This window comes from Lynx canadensis, chromosome A1 (assembly GCF_007474595.2).
Source record: "Lynx canadensis isolate LIC74 chromosome A1, mLynCan4.pri.v2, whole genome shotgun sequence".
NCBI lineage: Eukaryota > Metazoa > Chordata > Mammalia > Carnivora > Felidae > Lynx > Lynx canadensis.
Window position 1 is genome coordinate 84,454,096 of NC_044303.2, and position 15,206 is coordinate 84,469,301.

The window sequence follows — 15,206 nt, forward strand, 5'->3', positions numbered from 1 at the left end:
TATAAAGAACTCTTAAAATTGAGGAACACAGAATTTTTTTTTTAATTATCTAAATTGGAAAGGAAAAAGTAAAATTCTTTATTCACAGGTAGAGTTTTATCCACAGGTAGAAAATTCTTAAAAATCCACACACACAAAAATAGAGCTGATAAATGAATTCAGTAAAACTTCAAGATGCAAGATCCACACACAAAAATCAGCAGTATTTCTTTGCACTAACAATGAGCAATCCCAAAAAGAAATTAAGAGAGAAATTCCATTTACAATTATATCAAAACTATCTTTAAACTTGGTAATAAACTTAGGCAAGTAGCACAAGACTTGTACATTGCTGGAAAAAAAAGTTAAAGAAGGCCTAAATAAATGAAAAGATATCTCAGATTTATGAATTAGAACACAACATGGTTAAGATAGCAAGAACCTCAAAGTGATCTACAGATTCAGTGTGCCACCACAGCCTATTTTTGTAGAAATGGAAAATCCAACCCTAAAATTCTTCTGGGATTGCAAGAGAACCAGAATAGCCAAATAATCTTTAAAAAAAAAAAAAAAAGAAAGGAAAGGAAAAACAAATATGGAGGGCTCACTCACTACCCAAAACTTACTGCAAAGGTACTACTTACCGACACTTATTACAGAACTTACTACAAATTAAAACAACGTGGTACTGGCATACAACAGACATATGGATCAATGTATTAGAATTGAGAGTCCAGAAATATGTTCATATATCTTTATTCACTTGATTTTTAACAAGACCATTCAATGGAGAAAGAATAGTCTTTTCAACAAATGGTGCTGGGATCACATTATATCCATATACAAAAGAATAAAGTTGGACCCCTACCTAACACATACACAAAAATTAACTCAAAATGGATCAAAAACCTAAATATGATAGATAAACTATAAAACTCTTAGAAGAAAACTTAGAAGTAAATCTTCATAGCTGTGGATTTGCCAATGGTTTCTTAAATATGACATCAAAAGCATAAGCAATAAAACAAAGAGTCGAAGAATTGTACTTCATCAAAATTAAAGCTTTCTGCACATCAAAGGACTCTTCCAAGAAACTAAAAATACAAATCACAGAATGGGAGAAACTATTTGGAAATCACACATCTGATGATAGTCTAATATTCAGAATATATAAAGAACTTTTACAATGCAACAACAAAAAGGGGGGAAGCACTTTAAAAATGAGCAAAGGACTTGAATAGAAATTTCTCCAAAGAAGATACTAAATGGTGACAAAAATCTCCAAGTATCATTAATCTTTAGGTAAATGCAAATCAACAACAATGACATATCACTCCACACCCATTAATGTGGCCATAATAAAAATAAATAAATAACAATGTTTTCTTGAAATATTATATATTGCTGGTAGGAATGTAAAATAGTACAATTGTTGTGGGAAAAAATTTGGAAAGTCCTCAATAACTGAATTACCATATGACCCAGAAAATTCCGCTTTTAAGTGTATATACCTAAAAGGATTGAAAACAAGGGTTCAAACAAAAATATGTACATAAATGTGCACAGTAGCATTGGCACAATATTCAAAAGGTAGGAAAAACCCAAATTCCTATCAACAGATGAGTGGATAGACAAAATGTGGTATACCTGTACATTAAAATATTCTTCAACCATTAAAAACAATGAAATACAGATATATGATACAACATAGGTGAACCTTGAAAATATTAATACCAAATGAGTGAAATCAGATATAAAAGGCTACATGTTAAATGACTCCACTGATATAAAATATTCAGAATAAACAAATCTATAGAGACAGAAAGTAGAAAGTAGATTGGTGTTTGCCAAGGGCTAGGGGAAGAGAGGAAGGGCAATGACTGCTTACTGGGTATGGGATTTCTTTTGAGAATGATGAAGGTATTCTAGAACTAGTTATCAGCGATGGTTGCACAACACTGTTTATGTACTCAATGCCACTAGCTAAAATGGTTAACTTTTTAAGTTTTATTAATGTAAAGCTCTTAAGAGAAGCCTAGTTGGCTCAATCAGTAGAACATCTGACTCTCAATCTCAGGGTCATGAGTTCCAGCCCACGCTGAGCATGAAATCTACTTTAAAAAATACAAAAAACAAAAGTAAAGCTCTTACATGTGGGGTATTATTCATATATCCATGTAGGACAATGAGTTCTGGAAAAAAAAAAACTATAAGATTTTCATTTTAAATTGGTTAGAAAAACACATTTACTCTACTCATTTTTTAAAAAGGCAATTACTCTACATTTCCTAAAGCCTCCTTTTTGTTAAAAGATTATTAGAAATGTTCAATATTATAATATTAAATGCTTATTATTAATATTTAATGTTTAGTACCTGCTCAGGCTGTGGAACTTAGTATCCAATTGTGTATTATTTCATCAGTTGTTTATTTAATGCTCAATTATAATATAATTTTATTAATTTATATCATAACCATTTTATAAAGATTGAATGAAGTAAAATATGTTATACTTTTGTAAATTTAAAGTTGCAAGACACACTACTGATATGATTACAGTGTTTGTTTCTGCACCTATTAAATCAAAATGAAAAAAAATGAAGGACCAAGAACTGAAATTCAATGGAAAAATAAGGAAAAGACATTAACAGACAAAATATGTAAGATGTATATAAAATCCTTGTAGCCTTTAAACATGTGAAAAAATATTCATACTCCATAATTAGAGAAATGCAAATTAAAACATCACTTGGGAATGGGTTACAATTTTCTTCAGCAAAATTCTTCTAACTGGTCACTCTTCTTCCATGAAGAGTGTTTCTTCCTGAAACACTGTACTTGAAGCCTTATATCTTTTAGCAACTTTGCTAGTGGCAGCACTTTGGAGGACACCAGAATCTTTGGAATCGACCCAAATAGCTGGTCTCTGTAGCCTAAGAGCAACCATCCCTGAGCTCACTGTCCACCACCCCACCTCCCACCCCCAAGACATCCTTTCCCTCAAACTTCCTCTGGTGCTCAGATCTACAGTCACACCTGGATACTTAAGACCCTTGCAGAACATCTCAAGACCATTATCACTCTCACATCCTCTTGGGGTATATTCACTCATCCAGTTAAAAATGGAATTGATGAGATTTACAGTGAATAGTGGTTTTAGCTTTAGTTCAGGTAATATTTTAGATCAAGAAGTATTTGGAGTTTTGGTTCAGATCATAATTCAACAAAGAGATGCAATATCCAGCCCACAAAGAAAACTCCAAACCTTCCTGCTGTCTTCCCAGCTGAGACACTGAGTAGGTGGAAGGGTCGGGTGGAAATGGTCCCCTGACTTTCCCCTTCCATGGGGCGAGTTGTTGCTGGGAATAGCTGACCACCCCACCCCAAGCCATTGCTTTGTGTCCAGGTAGTTAATAACTGCTCAATTTGATGGAATGTGAGCAAAGGATCTGCCCTGTCACTTCCTGGAGGGGACAGTGGAGTTACAAGTGGATGCGTGGGGCTGGAGTCGAATGGACTACAGGGATACTGGCAGAACTCAGGGGGTGGGGGTAACACTTGTATTTTTACTGGAATAGTGGGCATGTTTATCAAAACTCATCAGTCTGTACACATGCATTTTATCATATGTAAATGATACCTGAATAAAGCTGATTCTAAATAAAATAGCCTGAGCCAGAAAGCTTTACAAACTAAAAAGTACAATGGAAAGAAAAGGAAGCCATTTGTGATCAGTCCAGCTGTACAGTGTAAGTGTAGAATTCTGTGGAGCTCCTCAGCCATAAGGACTTATCCTGGAGCCTAGGCTAGGACTAAGGAAGAATTGGCAGCAAAGGGCTTTATCCCAGTGGTAAGCCCAAGACCTAGCCCAGACGAGAGGGGTCTGGAGTTAAGCATGGACAACCAGGAAAAATAAGGTAGACATTGATCAGGAGTTGTGCTCAGCTCTCTTCCCCACTCTGGGTGAGGAGTCAGGAACCATCAGTGCAAACAGAAGTGCATTTCTAGGGTATTAATTACTCTCAATTAAAGCAGGATAGCAGAGCATCTGCCTGGGCAGGTCTCCACTACTTCTCCATTTAAACTCCCTCCCTGTCCTGTTTTTTTGCTGTCTTTCCACATGACCCTGAGGTCTGGGAGAGCCTCCCAAAATGGAAACCTAACCCCACTCCTATTCATGTGCTCATGCTATGGCTCCACGCAGTCTTGGTCTAATGTCAGAGTCTTTGCAACATGCAGAGACCCCCTGCGATCTGGCCCTCTCACCCTCCAGCCACCTCCCCAATTCTCAGCATCCTGGTTTCCATTCCTGTGTGACACTTTATAGTTCACCAAAAATACCACTGCTTCCTCACAGCAATGCTGAGCATGGGGAATTCCAGGAGGTTCTAAGAGCAGATCAGCTCTGGTGGTGCCCTTGGCTGCCTGGATTAGACAGCCATAGGGGGATGCAGATGAGCCTTCTTACAGTCCATGGGGCCATGGTGTCAGCAGCCATGAAGTGTGTGGGGAGGGGGTGAGATGAGAGAGGGAATCCTGAGACATGGAGGTAGTGAGATCAGCATGCTTTGAGGGAAGTGGGCCAGGTATGTGCCTTCTACATCACCATTTCTGATTGTCCCCTCTCTCCCTAGAGCATGTGGAAGATCCACTTTCAAACCAGAGTCACTTATTAATGTCTAATAGGGACACCTGGGTGGCTCAGTTGGTTAAACATCCGACTTTGGTTCAGGTCATGATCTCATGGTCCATGAGTTTGAGCCCCACGTCAGGATCTATGTTATCAGTTCAGAGCCTGGAGCCTGCTTCGGATTCTGTGTCTCCCTCTCTCTCTCTGCCCCTCCCCATTCACGCTCTTTCTCTCTCTCTCAAAAAATGAATAAATTTTAAAAAAATTATTAATGTCTAATATTTACTCATTGCCAAGATGAACTATGTTGGCAGCTCTCACAAACAAATGTGACAGGCATTATCACTATCCCTGCAATTCAGGTAGGAAACTGAGGCACAGAAAGGTGAGATCTGTTGCTCAGTGTTCTAGGGCTGAAATCTGAAGCCATACTCTGGTTCTATAGACCATGTCCTTTATCATTGAGTCATACTGCCTCTGAGACAGAGACTTTGAGGTGCCTGTGGATAAACTACTTCCTCTCATGACATGTGATTTACTTCTGGCCAATATTATGAGCATAAGTGTTGGATGCAACTGCCAGGTCTGGCCCCTGGAGCATACTGTGTGGCTCTCTAAGCTCTCTCTCTCTCTTTCTTAACTTGTCAGCCAGATAGATGCAGAACACTTAACTGAGAGCCCAAGAAGTTCCATGGGGGAACCATCAGGTAAAAGTATCCTGGGTTCTTCCTCTCAGAGGATAGCTTCCCAGGATGTCTGCCTAGTCAGAAACATCTGTACAAGTTTAAGTAACTGAGAAACAAACTGTGGTTATTAAATTCCTTTGTATTAAATATATTTTTGACTAAGACCTATTTGTTATAGCAGGACAACTTAGCCTATTATTAATGGCAAAGGTAAGAAATCTGGCAGATACTATCTCAACCAAGCAATTAAGGTTAACACCAACTGTGATACAACACATCAATATCATATACCTCCCAATAAGATGAACTGAGAAAGACACAATATTTCTGTGGCATTCTTGCCAAAAATGTGTAACTTCAATCTTATGATGAGAAAACTTCAGACAAGTTTAAATTGAAGGACATTATGAAAAATAACTTTCCAGTAAAGGAAAAACTCCAGAACTGTCACAGTGTGTAGGAGCCTGAGGAGACATAGCAATTAAATGCAAAGAATTGGATCCTGGCCCAGAAAAAAGGACATTAGTGAAAATTGGTGAAATGCAAAGGTCTATTACTTAGCCATATTATGTTAATGCTAACTTCCTAATTTCAGTAATTATAGCATGTTATGTAAGATGTAAACATAAGAGGAAGGTGGATGAAGGGAGTGCTAGAATTATCTGTGTTGTTTTACAACTTTTTGGTAAGACTAAAGTTATCTCAAAATAAAAAAAAATAAAATAAATACACGAATAAGAATGTGGTGATGAGCTACTGCCATATGGTAGCTTTGCTCTTGATACATTGTCATCAAGCCTGGACAGTCAAGACCCACATTGGTTTATATACCTTCAAAAAATTTTTATTACAGAAAACTCCATTCTTCCAAGTCCGTTTCAAGGCCCACCTTATTTATTAAACTTGGACTTCTGTGTCTATTGGATTGAATACCTTTCTTGTTCCTTGGGTATCTGATATGGAGTCAAAAACTCTGTCTTTCATTGTAGGTTCTCGAGAAGAGGGACTGGGGCTCCGTAGCTACATTCCATTCTGTGAAGGCTATGAAACATCTGGTCACCTGGAGCACCAACAGCATTATGTCTCTGCCTGTGAGGTTAGGCAGGGGAGTCTGCCATGCTTCAGCATCTCCTCTGCACCCCTCTTTGGGCCCTGTGGACAATGTCACTGTGGGCCTGTGACCAGATCAAGGACCATAACTGAAGAGCCAGATATCAGTCCTAGGGTTAACACAGGGCATTACAGGCATGACTGTGTGCAGGTGGGGATGGTGGCATGTCAGTCCCCAGAAGTGCATGGCTTTAGGCAGAAAATGCCAATAAGGTGAAAGGGTCTGTTTCTCAGAAGCAAGATGAGCAGATTAGGGAGGTCCTGGGAGCCCACACACTAAGGTGCACAGGTTTCAAATGTAAGAAACTGGGTTGTGGTGCTGGACAGCAGCTGAAAGGAAGCCCATCCCAGAGCACATCAGGACAGATTTGGCCAGCCAGTGAACCAGTGCTTTAATAATGGAGAAAAATGTGGCTGTCACAGGGCTTTGCATGGAAGGCTGTGACTGCTATTTACTGAGAAGTTAACAGGGGAAGTGTGAGGCATTTGAGGGCAGCAGTTGAATCTCAGAGTAGCAGCCTCAGCAGAAGGAGGCTGGCAAAGGCTGCAGGGGTGAAAGAGACTTTGGACCCCATAGCTGGGGTGGTGGGCTCATTGGAGATGGGTGTTGAGGAGCTGCCAACAGGAGGGGTGGTCAAGGTTGCATTGGGAATGGAGGTTGAGGAGGTGTTGGCACTGTCTACACACTCAAACTTTCGGAAGATGACTCCTCCAATTGTCCGGTTCTCAGAAGATAGGAACTGACAGGTAGAGTTACTGATGTTGGAACAGCCTTTCAGCACAAGCGTCTTAGACTCTGTGAATGCAATGGAGACAGTAAGGACTTCACCTCCCTTTTTGTGCTTCTTCCACAGGCCTCTCAGCAACCTGAAACCTGTTTTAAATCTAAAACAAGAGCTTAGAGGAAGGACCTAGGATCAAGAACACCAAATGGAGGGGCGCCTGGGTGGCTCAGTTAAGTGTCTGACTCTTGATGTTGGGTAAGGTCATGGTCTCATAGTTTGTGAGTTCCAGTCCTGCATCAGGCTCTCCACCAACAGCACAGAGCCTGCTTCAGATCCTCTTTCTCCCTTTCTCTCTGCCTCTCCCTCTCTCTTCCTCTGCTCTCTCTCTCTCTCTCTCTCTCTCTCTCTCTCTCTCTTTCAAAATAAATGAACATTAAAAAAACAAAATAACACCAAATGGTAATAGCAGAGGGACCACATAGGTCAGAACACAGACCCCCACCTAACTCCAGAAGAAACTGAAGCTCCAGAAGGTGGGTGCAAGCCTGAGCTAACAGAAATGAGCCTGGGACTCAAATCTCCAGTGTTTACTTGAGGAGCTGACAGGTGACAAAATCCAGGGATGGGTTCATCCCCTCTGCTCTCAGTCCAGGAAGGTCTTCTCCTAGACTCCCCTCCTCCAGGTTCTGCTTTCCATCCCCACTTTTCTTTAGACCTGAGTTCTCTCTGCCTGAATTTTCTCTAAGAAAACTAGAGGTGATCTTAATTCTAAATCTGAATTATATTGTATTTAACCCTGTTAAAGGCACAAGTCCTAGGAAAAGGCCAAGGGAATTTGCAAAGAAGATGTTGTCGTGATTGCAACTACCATTATTGAGTTCATAGTATGTGCCAGTATTGCTCTAATGGCTACAACTTAAACAGCTCTGGGGAACAGACAGTTCACAGGGGAGGAAAAACCTGGAAGGGACTAGCTACTTATCTGAAGAAGGGCTACAAACTTGCTTTGAGAAGGAAGGAAAACTCTCCAAATCCCTTTGAAGAAAACAATGACTTACTTTTCTATAGAAAATAGCAGTGCTGGAGATTGAATTAGAGTGAGCTACAAAAATGTGTTGCTTGGCACATGTCTACAGTATTGGGGGGGAAGTGGGAAAAAATAAACAAACAAAAAAACACCCCTACATGTATGGCCACTTTGATCTGTCTGGCCTTCAGATTAAGTCAAATACTATGGATTAAAAAAAAAAATCTATCCTTGGCACCAAAAGATACCTGGGAACAAGCTGAGTGGAAAGAGAAATTCTTTCTGATGTTGTTGTTATCTTTAGACATAGTTTAGAATTAAACATCAGAACTGTGTTTAAATCCTAGGGATTTTTAAATTTTTTTTGAAAATCCTTATATCACTAAATGAGAGAAGTCAATGTGAAAAGGCTACATACTATATGATTCCAAATATATGATATTCTGATAAAAGCAAAATTATGGGGAGAGTACAAAGATCTGAGGTTTCCAGGGGTAAGAGATTAATAGAGGATTTTTAGGGCAGTGAAACTACTGTGTGTGATGCTATAATGGTAGATACATGTCATTATACATTTGTCAAAACCTATGGAATATGCAACACAAACAGTGAATCCTAATGTAAACCTTGGACTCTGGGTAATAATGATGTGTCAATGTAGGTTCATAGATTACAACAAATGTTCGATTTTGGTGTGGAATGTTGATAGCAGGGGGAGTCTATGTATGTGTGGGAACACATATGGGGTATGTGGAAATCTCTTTACCTTTTTCTCAATTTTTCTGTAAACCTAAAACTCTTCTAAAAAATCTTTAAAAAAGTAAAAAATAGTTTCAAGATACGTGTGATGTTTGACCCAACTGAAAAATCTGCAATTACATGTAAACATGGATTTCCAATACTATAATTGCCATTAACAAAAGTTGAAATTAAATTGTACTTGAGTGTTGGTGTTCTTAAACTATTTTTATTCTGAGCCGTATTGTGACGGAGACTCACTGGCTGTTCTAATTTTAGCTTCATGTCTCTTCCTTTCCTGCTGGGCCACCACTAGACACCATTAGAATGCGTTTCCACCCTCCAATGCAGTTTGGGTTCTGGCCAACAGAATGTGAGAAAGTGACTCATGCACCTCCAGGCCTTGCCTATAAAAACCTGCCTGCCTGGGTGCCTGGGTGGCTCAGTAGGTTCATGAGTTTGAGCCCCCCATGGGGCTCTCTGCTGTCAGTGGGGGGCCCACTTTGGATCCCCTGTCTCCCTCTCTCTGCCTCTCTCTCTCTCTCTCTCTCTCAAACATAAACATTAAAAAAAAAAAGACTTTCCTGCCTTCCTCCACTCCTTCTCTTTCCCCCACCTATTGGTGAGATTCAAAGAATATAGCAGGCAGCTGCCAAGTCCTGGGTAGGTGGGAACCAGAGCCTCGAGATGGAAGAAACACAGGCCCCAAAACTCTGCAATCAACTGCCATATGAGCAAAAAATAAACATCTGTTACATTGAGCCAGAGGATTTAGAGGTTGCTTTTTAACAGTAATAAACATAACCTAACTAATAAATGTATTATTCCTTAAATACTTGGGTATAGTATTAGTTTGTATTTTATAATGGTTAACTTGTGGGGCTCCTGGGTGGCTCAATCAGTTTAGAGTCAGACTCTTGGTTTCAGCTCAGGTCATGATCTCATGGTTTGTGAATTCAAGCCCCACATCAGGCTTTGTGCTGACAGCAGAGAACCTTCTTGGAATTCTCTCTCTCCCTCTCTCTCTGACCCTCTCTTACTCTCTCTCTTCCTCTCTAAATAAATAAATAAATAAATAAATAAATAAATAGTTAACTTGTATTTCATAATGGTTAATATCAAATTAATTCTATAGAAAAAAAGCAAATTGTTGGCTCTTAAACCCAATCTAACTTTTTCAGTCAGGTGATCCATGTTGTCATAAGCCAACACTTCTCAGTGACAAGTAGAGAGAAAAGTGTTAAGTATTAAAAGGAAATAAAAGCAAACACACACCCCCACAGAACAACCCAACCTAGTAAAGAAATAAATGCCAGGAATGACATGATCCACTTAAACAGGCCTGGCTTGATTATAAGCCACAGTAGAACAAGGTTCAAGAGGTGGACAGCCCAGAAGGAATGGTTCTGGACTAAGGTGGCAGAAGTGGCAACCAGCTCAAGGCTACATTAACAGCCTCACTATCTCAAAGACATTCTGACCTTGTCTTTTTATCCTACTAACCTCTCCCAGCCTTCTTTTGTTAACCTAGAACTTATTACCCAACACTTGATATGTTTTCAACTCAAGTCTCATAAAAGGAAATTAAAACCCCAAGACGTACCAGTCTTAAATTCTGCAACTAGACTAACACACCGTTCTTCTTTATAACATTTCCTGGATTTCACACTACAGGAAGTTTCATTAGATCCATAACATGCAAGACATTCTGTGTTGTTGGACACATCTTCCTGTAGAGGAGCTGGGAAGAATAAGAGTAATTTAGAACAGTGTTAAAACACAGAACATGGCACTGCCTTGTACTGAAGGAGACAAGCAAGCAAATATGCTGGCCAGAGAGAACTTGAGAATGGGCAATTGCATGAAGACACTAATCATCCCAGCCGAATAGTTACATATCCCCCCAAAACAGTTATAGCACACAACCCCACACACTTGCCCTTACAAACCATTCAGTCTTTAAGAACTACGGTCAATGGTTGTGTTGGGCTGAGAAGAAAACCAACCGATGGCAACATTAGCCAGCTATGCTGAACACACCAATAAGTGTATAGATGTTACTAAATCTTTCTCTGAATAGGGGTACCTGGGTGGCTCAGTCAATTAAGCATCCAATTTCAGCTCAGGTCATGATCTCACAGTGAGTTTTAGTCCTGTGTTGGGCACTGTGCTGACAGCTCAGAGTCTGGAGGCTGCTTCAGATTCTGTGCGTGTGTCTCTCTCTCTGCCCCTCCCCAACTCGTGCTCTGTTTCCTTCGCTCTCTCTAAATATATATCTCTCTCTCTCTGCCTCTCTCTCTCTCTCTGTTCCTCTCTCCCCAAAATAAATAAACCTTTAAATAAATAAATATTTCTCTGAATAAATGAACACATGCCATTACTTACCAAAATTATACTGAGACCCAGTTCTGCTATTAATGACCTATGCTAGAACTATGACCAATTAACCTTGCCTTTGTGGCTATGTTTTCTTCTCCTTGAAAAGAGAGCTTTGGTAGGAGGGGCATCTGGGTGGCTCAGTCAGTTAAGTATCCTACTCTTGATTTCAGTTCAGGTCAGGATCTCATGGTTCATGAGTTCAAGCCCCACATCGGGCTCTGCACTGACAGCAAGGAGCCTGCTCGAGATTCTCTCTCCCTCTCCATCTGTTCCTCTCCTGCTCTTTCTCTCTCAAAAATAAATAAACAGTAAAAAGAGAGAGAGCTTTGTATGGATCAACAGTTGTCAAATTATGGTCCAAGAACTACTGGGAATCACCCAAGAATCTTTCAGGGAGTCCACAAGGTCAAAACCATTTTCATGATAATACTAAGATGTTCGTTGCCTCTTTCACTCTATTTCTCTCATGAATGTACAGTGGAGTTTTTGAAAGGTTACATGACATGAGAGATTGCAACAGATTAAATAAATGCACAAGCAAATCTGAGAACCCAGTTGTCTTCTATTAAGCCAGAAACCAAAGATGTTTGAGAAAATATGTAACAGTGCCACTTTTCTTACTAAACATTATGTTTTGTTTTGGAAGATATGCTTTTTTCTATTTAAAAATGTTATTAATGTTCACATGTGGGTTTATTATTTTTTAGTAAGCTCAATAAATATTTTTAAAATTTCTTTTGGACATTTTTTTAATTTTTAAAATTTCTAATACAGTAAATACTGATCATATGGATCACATAAATCAAAGTTCTCTGGAGTTCGCCATAATTTTTAATACCTACAGTCTTAAAATAGGGCCTGAAACCACATTTTAGAACTACTAATAAGCATCTAATTCCATCCAACTTGGAGTGCTGTGACTTCTGTCTGTACTTGGAAAAGAGGAAAGCATGAGAGTAGTGGTGGTTTTCCCATTTTCCTGTAATTGTTGTAATTGTTGTAAGTCAGCTATTTATATTACTTAGATATGTACTGAAGCTCTTGGACCTGAGATGTACCCCAGAGAGTGAGAACCACAGGTGGCAAAGGAAGGGACAGGGCCAGGTAGACAGAGGGAGGATGGCACATTGCCAGCACCCACCTAGAGCATCACTGGTGTCATTACACTCCTTCCCTTGGCAACACTGGCTTGTAAAGTGAAAACGTTCTTCACTAGACACGTGGACAGTGAAAGCTTCAACCATGTCTCTTCCTTCCCTGCAGTTCTCTGCAGAGCAGGCCTTATCCTGATATAATGCAATGGCTGCCGCTGCACAAAGACAAACACAGAATATCATCTCTGGGTGCTGAAGCTTCAGAGAGGGCAGAGACCCTGAATAGTGACTGCTTCAGGAAATAGTAGAAACATATCCTCAGTTCAATGTGATTTCAGAGACACTTGGGAGAGTTTCCTGCAAAAAGAAAAAATTTGCCCCATGAGGTAGTTCCTTCCTTTAGCAGGAGACTAGCAGAGGTGCAGGCTAAACTTGAGGACAAAGACTGATGAGGAGCTTGAAAATGGTAGTTCGGGCCAATATTCCAGAGTGCACTTATCAGTCTTAGCATCTTGAAAAATAGCCAAGCAGATCTGATGGTCCTAAGTGCAATCTGATGTTAAACCTGAATACAGTCAAGCTTTTAGATCAGAGCTATCTGATATGGTAGTTAGTAGCTATATGTGGCTATTTAAAATTCAGCTCTTCAGTCATATAACCACATTTCAAGTGGCCAATAACTACATGAGGCTACTATATAAGACAGCATTGATGTAAACTTTTCCATTATTGAAGAAGGTTCTACTGAGCAGCATGGATCCAATTTATAGGAAAATACCAGAAATAGGGGAAGAAAGAAATGACACCACAAAGAAGCAATTAACCAAAGCCAGAATATGAGACAAATATAGGACAAATGGTCCAGTTTCTCCAACAAATCAGTGGAATTGAACAACAACAACAAAATGATGATTGATTCCTGTTATAAAACAAATTGGACATATTAGATCTGACAGCAAAATACAGTGTGGGGATTTTGTTTATATATAAATTCTAATACATTAACTATAACACAACATCTGAAACAATTGAGACATTTTTAAGATGTCCTGGCTACTACAGAAAATTAAAGAATTCCAGCTAATTTTCTTAGGCATATAAAGGTATGGTAGTTACATAAAAAGAAAAGTCCTTATCAGAGATGAATAGTGAAGTATTTTTAGGTGAAATTACATGATATCTAAGTTTGCTTTAAAATACCATTGCATGGGCACCTGGGTGGCCCAGTTGGTTAAGCATCCAATTTTGGCTTAGGTCATGATCTTATGGTTCATTAGTTCAAGCCCCACATCAGACTCTGCTCTGGCAGCTTGGAGTTTGCTTGGGATTCTGTCCCTGCCCCCATCTCTTTCTGCCCCTCCCCCACTTTCTCTCTGTCTCTCTCTTTCTCAAAAAAAAAATAAGTAAATTTTAAAACAAAAGAAAAAAGAAATTTCAAAAAATAAATAAAATTATTACAAAAAAAGGCGAAATGTTGATAATCATTGACACAGGATAGTGGTTACATGGCAATGCATTATATTCTTCTTCTTGCTTTTGTGCATATTTGAAAATGCCCATAATAAAAAGTTAAAAATAAATCTAAGTGCTCTGAGAGAGAGGTAACAATCATGCCAGGAAAACACCCTGGGAGGGAGTATGAATGAAAGTATGTTGGATCTGGAACAGGAATGAGCACTGAAACAGAGAAAATTGGGGAGGAAAAATGGAAGAATGCAAGCACCCAGAGCAAAGTTCCTGCTTTGCAGTTTACTAAGAGGTTCCCCTGCTTCTCACATCCACTAATTCAGGTACAGAATGAGATTTCAGTCAAGGGCAGCCATTCCAAAAAGCCACAAGGGCTTGTCTGTTTGCTCCTGCATTTTCATCTGACTTCTGAATTTTGCTTCTTCTGGAAGGCATATTCATGAGCCCATCTCTCTCTTTGCACAGCTGGGCCTTTCCTCAGCCTTCCTTTCTTCCCTGGCCACCCTCTCCAGCTCCTGCCCCATGCAAATCCCAGAAATGGGGCTTATAGCATCCCAGACTCACCTAGAGAAGAGTTGGCCAAGAAACTGGTACAGCTGACATTGGCACTTGAGGGACACCCAGTGATGCTGCTGTTGACACAGGAGTTTGTCAATGAATTACACTGCACACAACTCAGGGATTCTGGGGAGACAAGATGTCCAACATTGTCAACATTCAGGAGACACTTATAGAGTGTACTATGGGCAAAACACCACATCCATCTCAAGCTAAAGGAATAGCTGGGAGGTATCCCTTCCCTCTGGCATCCCCCAAACTTGAGGCTGTGAGATATAGCCACCCCCATTAGTTTCTCTCCACTGTCCACCATTTCCCACTGGGAATAACCACAGCACAGAGCTCCAGCTCCACTGACACCAGTGTGCACAGAGAGGTCTCCCATTATCCACTGACCAGACTTTGACATGAGAGGCCACATGAGAGAACCCCAGAGCACCAAGAACAGAAGACCTTGATGAGGTGTGAAAAGAGGTCTTTATTCCCAAAGGGTGTCATTGTTTTCCCTCACCTACAGCTGTTACCACAAGTGCCGCGATGATACAGGTAAGGAGGATGCCTTTCATGGTGCTGGATCTGGTGTCTCACAAGGACAAGGACTGTGGCTGTACAGCTCTAAGCCTGAAGAGACACAAATAAGGCAGTCTGGGGTATTGGAATATCCCCTAATTGTAATCATACTTTGATAAGCCCAGCACACAGCCCATCCTTGTGAAAGAAAGAGTCATCATTCTTAGCTGTGAGCACAGATTTGTGATGCAGTTTCTATGCAGTTTCTATCAGTCTGGGATTTCCCCAATTCTGGATGCCTGC

At 40.0% G+C, this 15,206-nt stretch overlaps 1 protein-coding gene across 1 annotated transcript; it reads right to left on the minus strand.

The window, feature by feature from the left end:
• Positions 1-6,901: 6,901 nt before the first annotated feature.
• LYPD8 (LY6/PLAUR domain containing 8) lies at positions 6,902-14,959 on the minus strand. Its single transcript, XM_030294767.1, has 5 exons — positions 14,905-14,959; positions 14,400-14,519; positions 12,416-12,583; positions 10,499-10,636; positions 6,902-7,201 (listed from the first exon to the last, which is right to left on the minus strand). Exons 1-5 carry the CDS (start codon positions 14,957-14,959, stop codon positions 6,912-6,914), a joined length of 771 nt encoding a protein of 256 aa, XP_030150627.1. The 3' UTR covers positions 6,902-6,911.
• Between the last annotated feature and the right edge of the window lie 247 nt (positions 14,960-15,206).

Excerpts from the sequence above, each read along its gene's own strand:
- LYPD8 (XM_030294767.1), bottom strand. The coding sequence starts at position 14,959 with ATGAAAGGCATCCTCCTTACCTGTATCATCGCGGCACTTGTGGTAACA. Across the intron at positions 14,520-14,904 it reads ACTTGTGGTAACAGCTGTAG|AATCCCTGAGTTGTGTGCAG; the intron begins GTGAGGGAAAAC and ends TTGTCTCCCCAG. Across the intron at positions 12,584-14,399 it reads CTTGGCCAACTCTTCTCTAG|CGGCAGCCATTGCATTATAT; the intron begins GTGAGTCTGGGA and ends GTCTTTGTGCAG.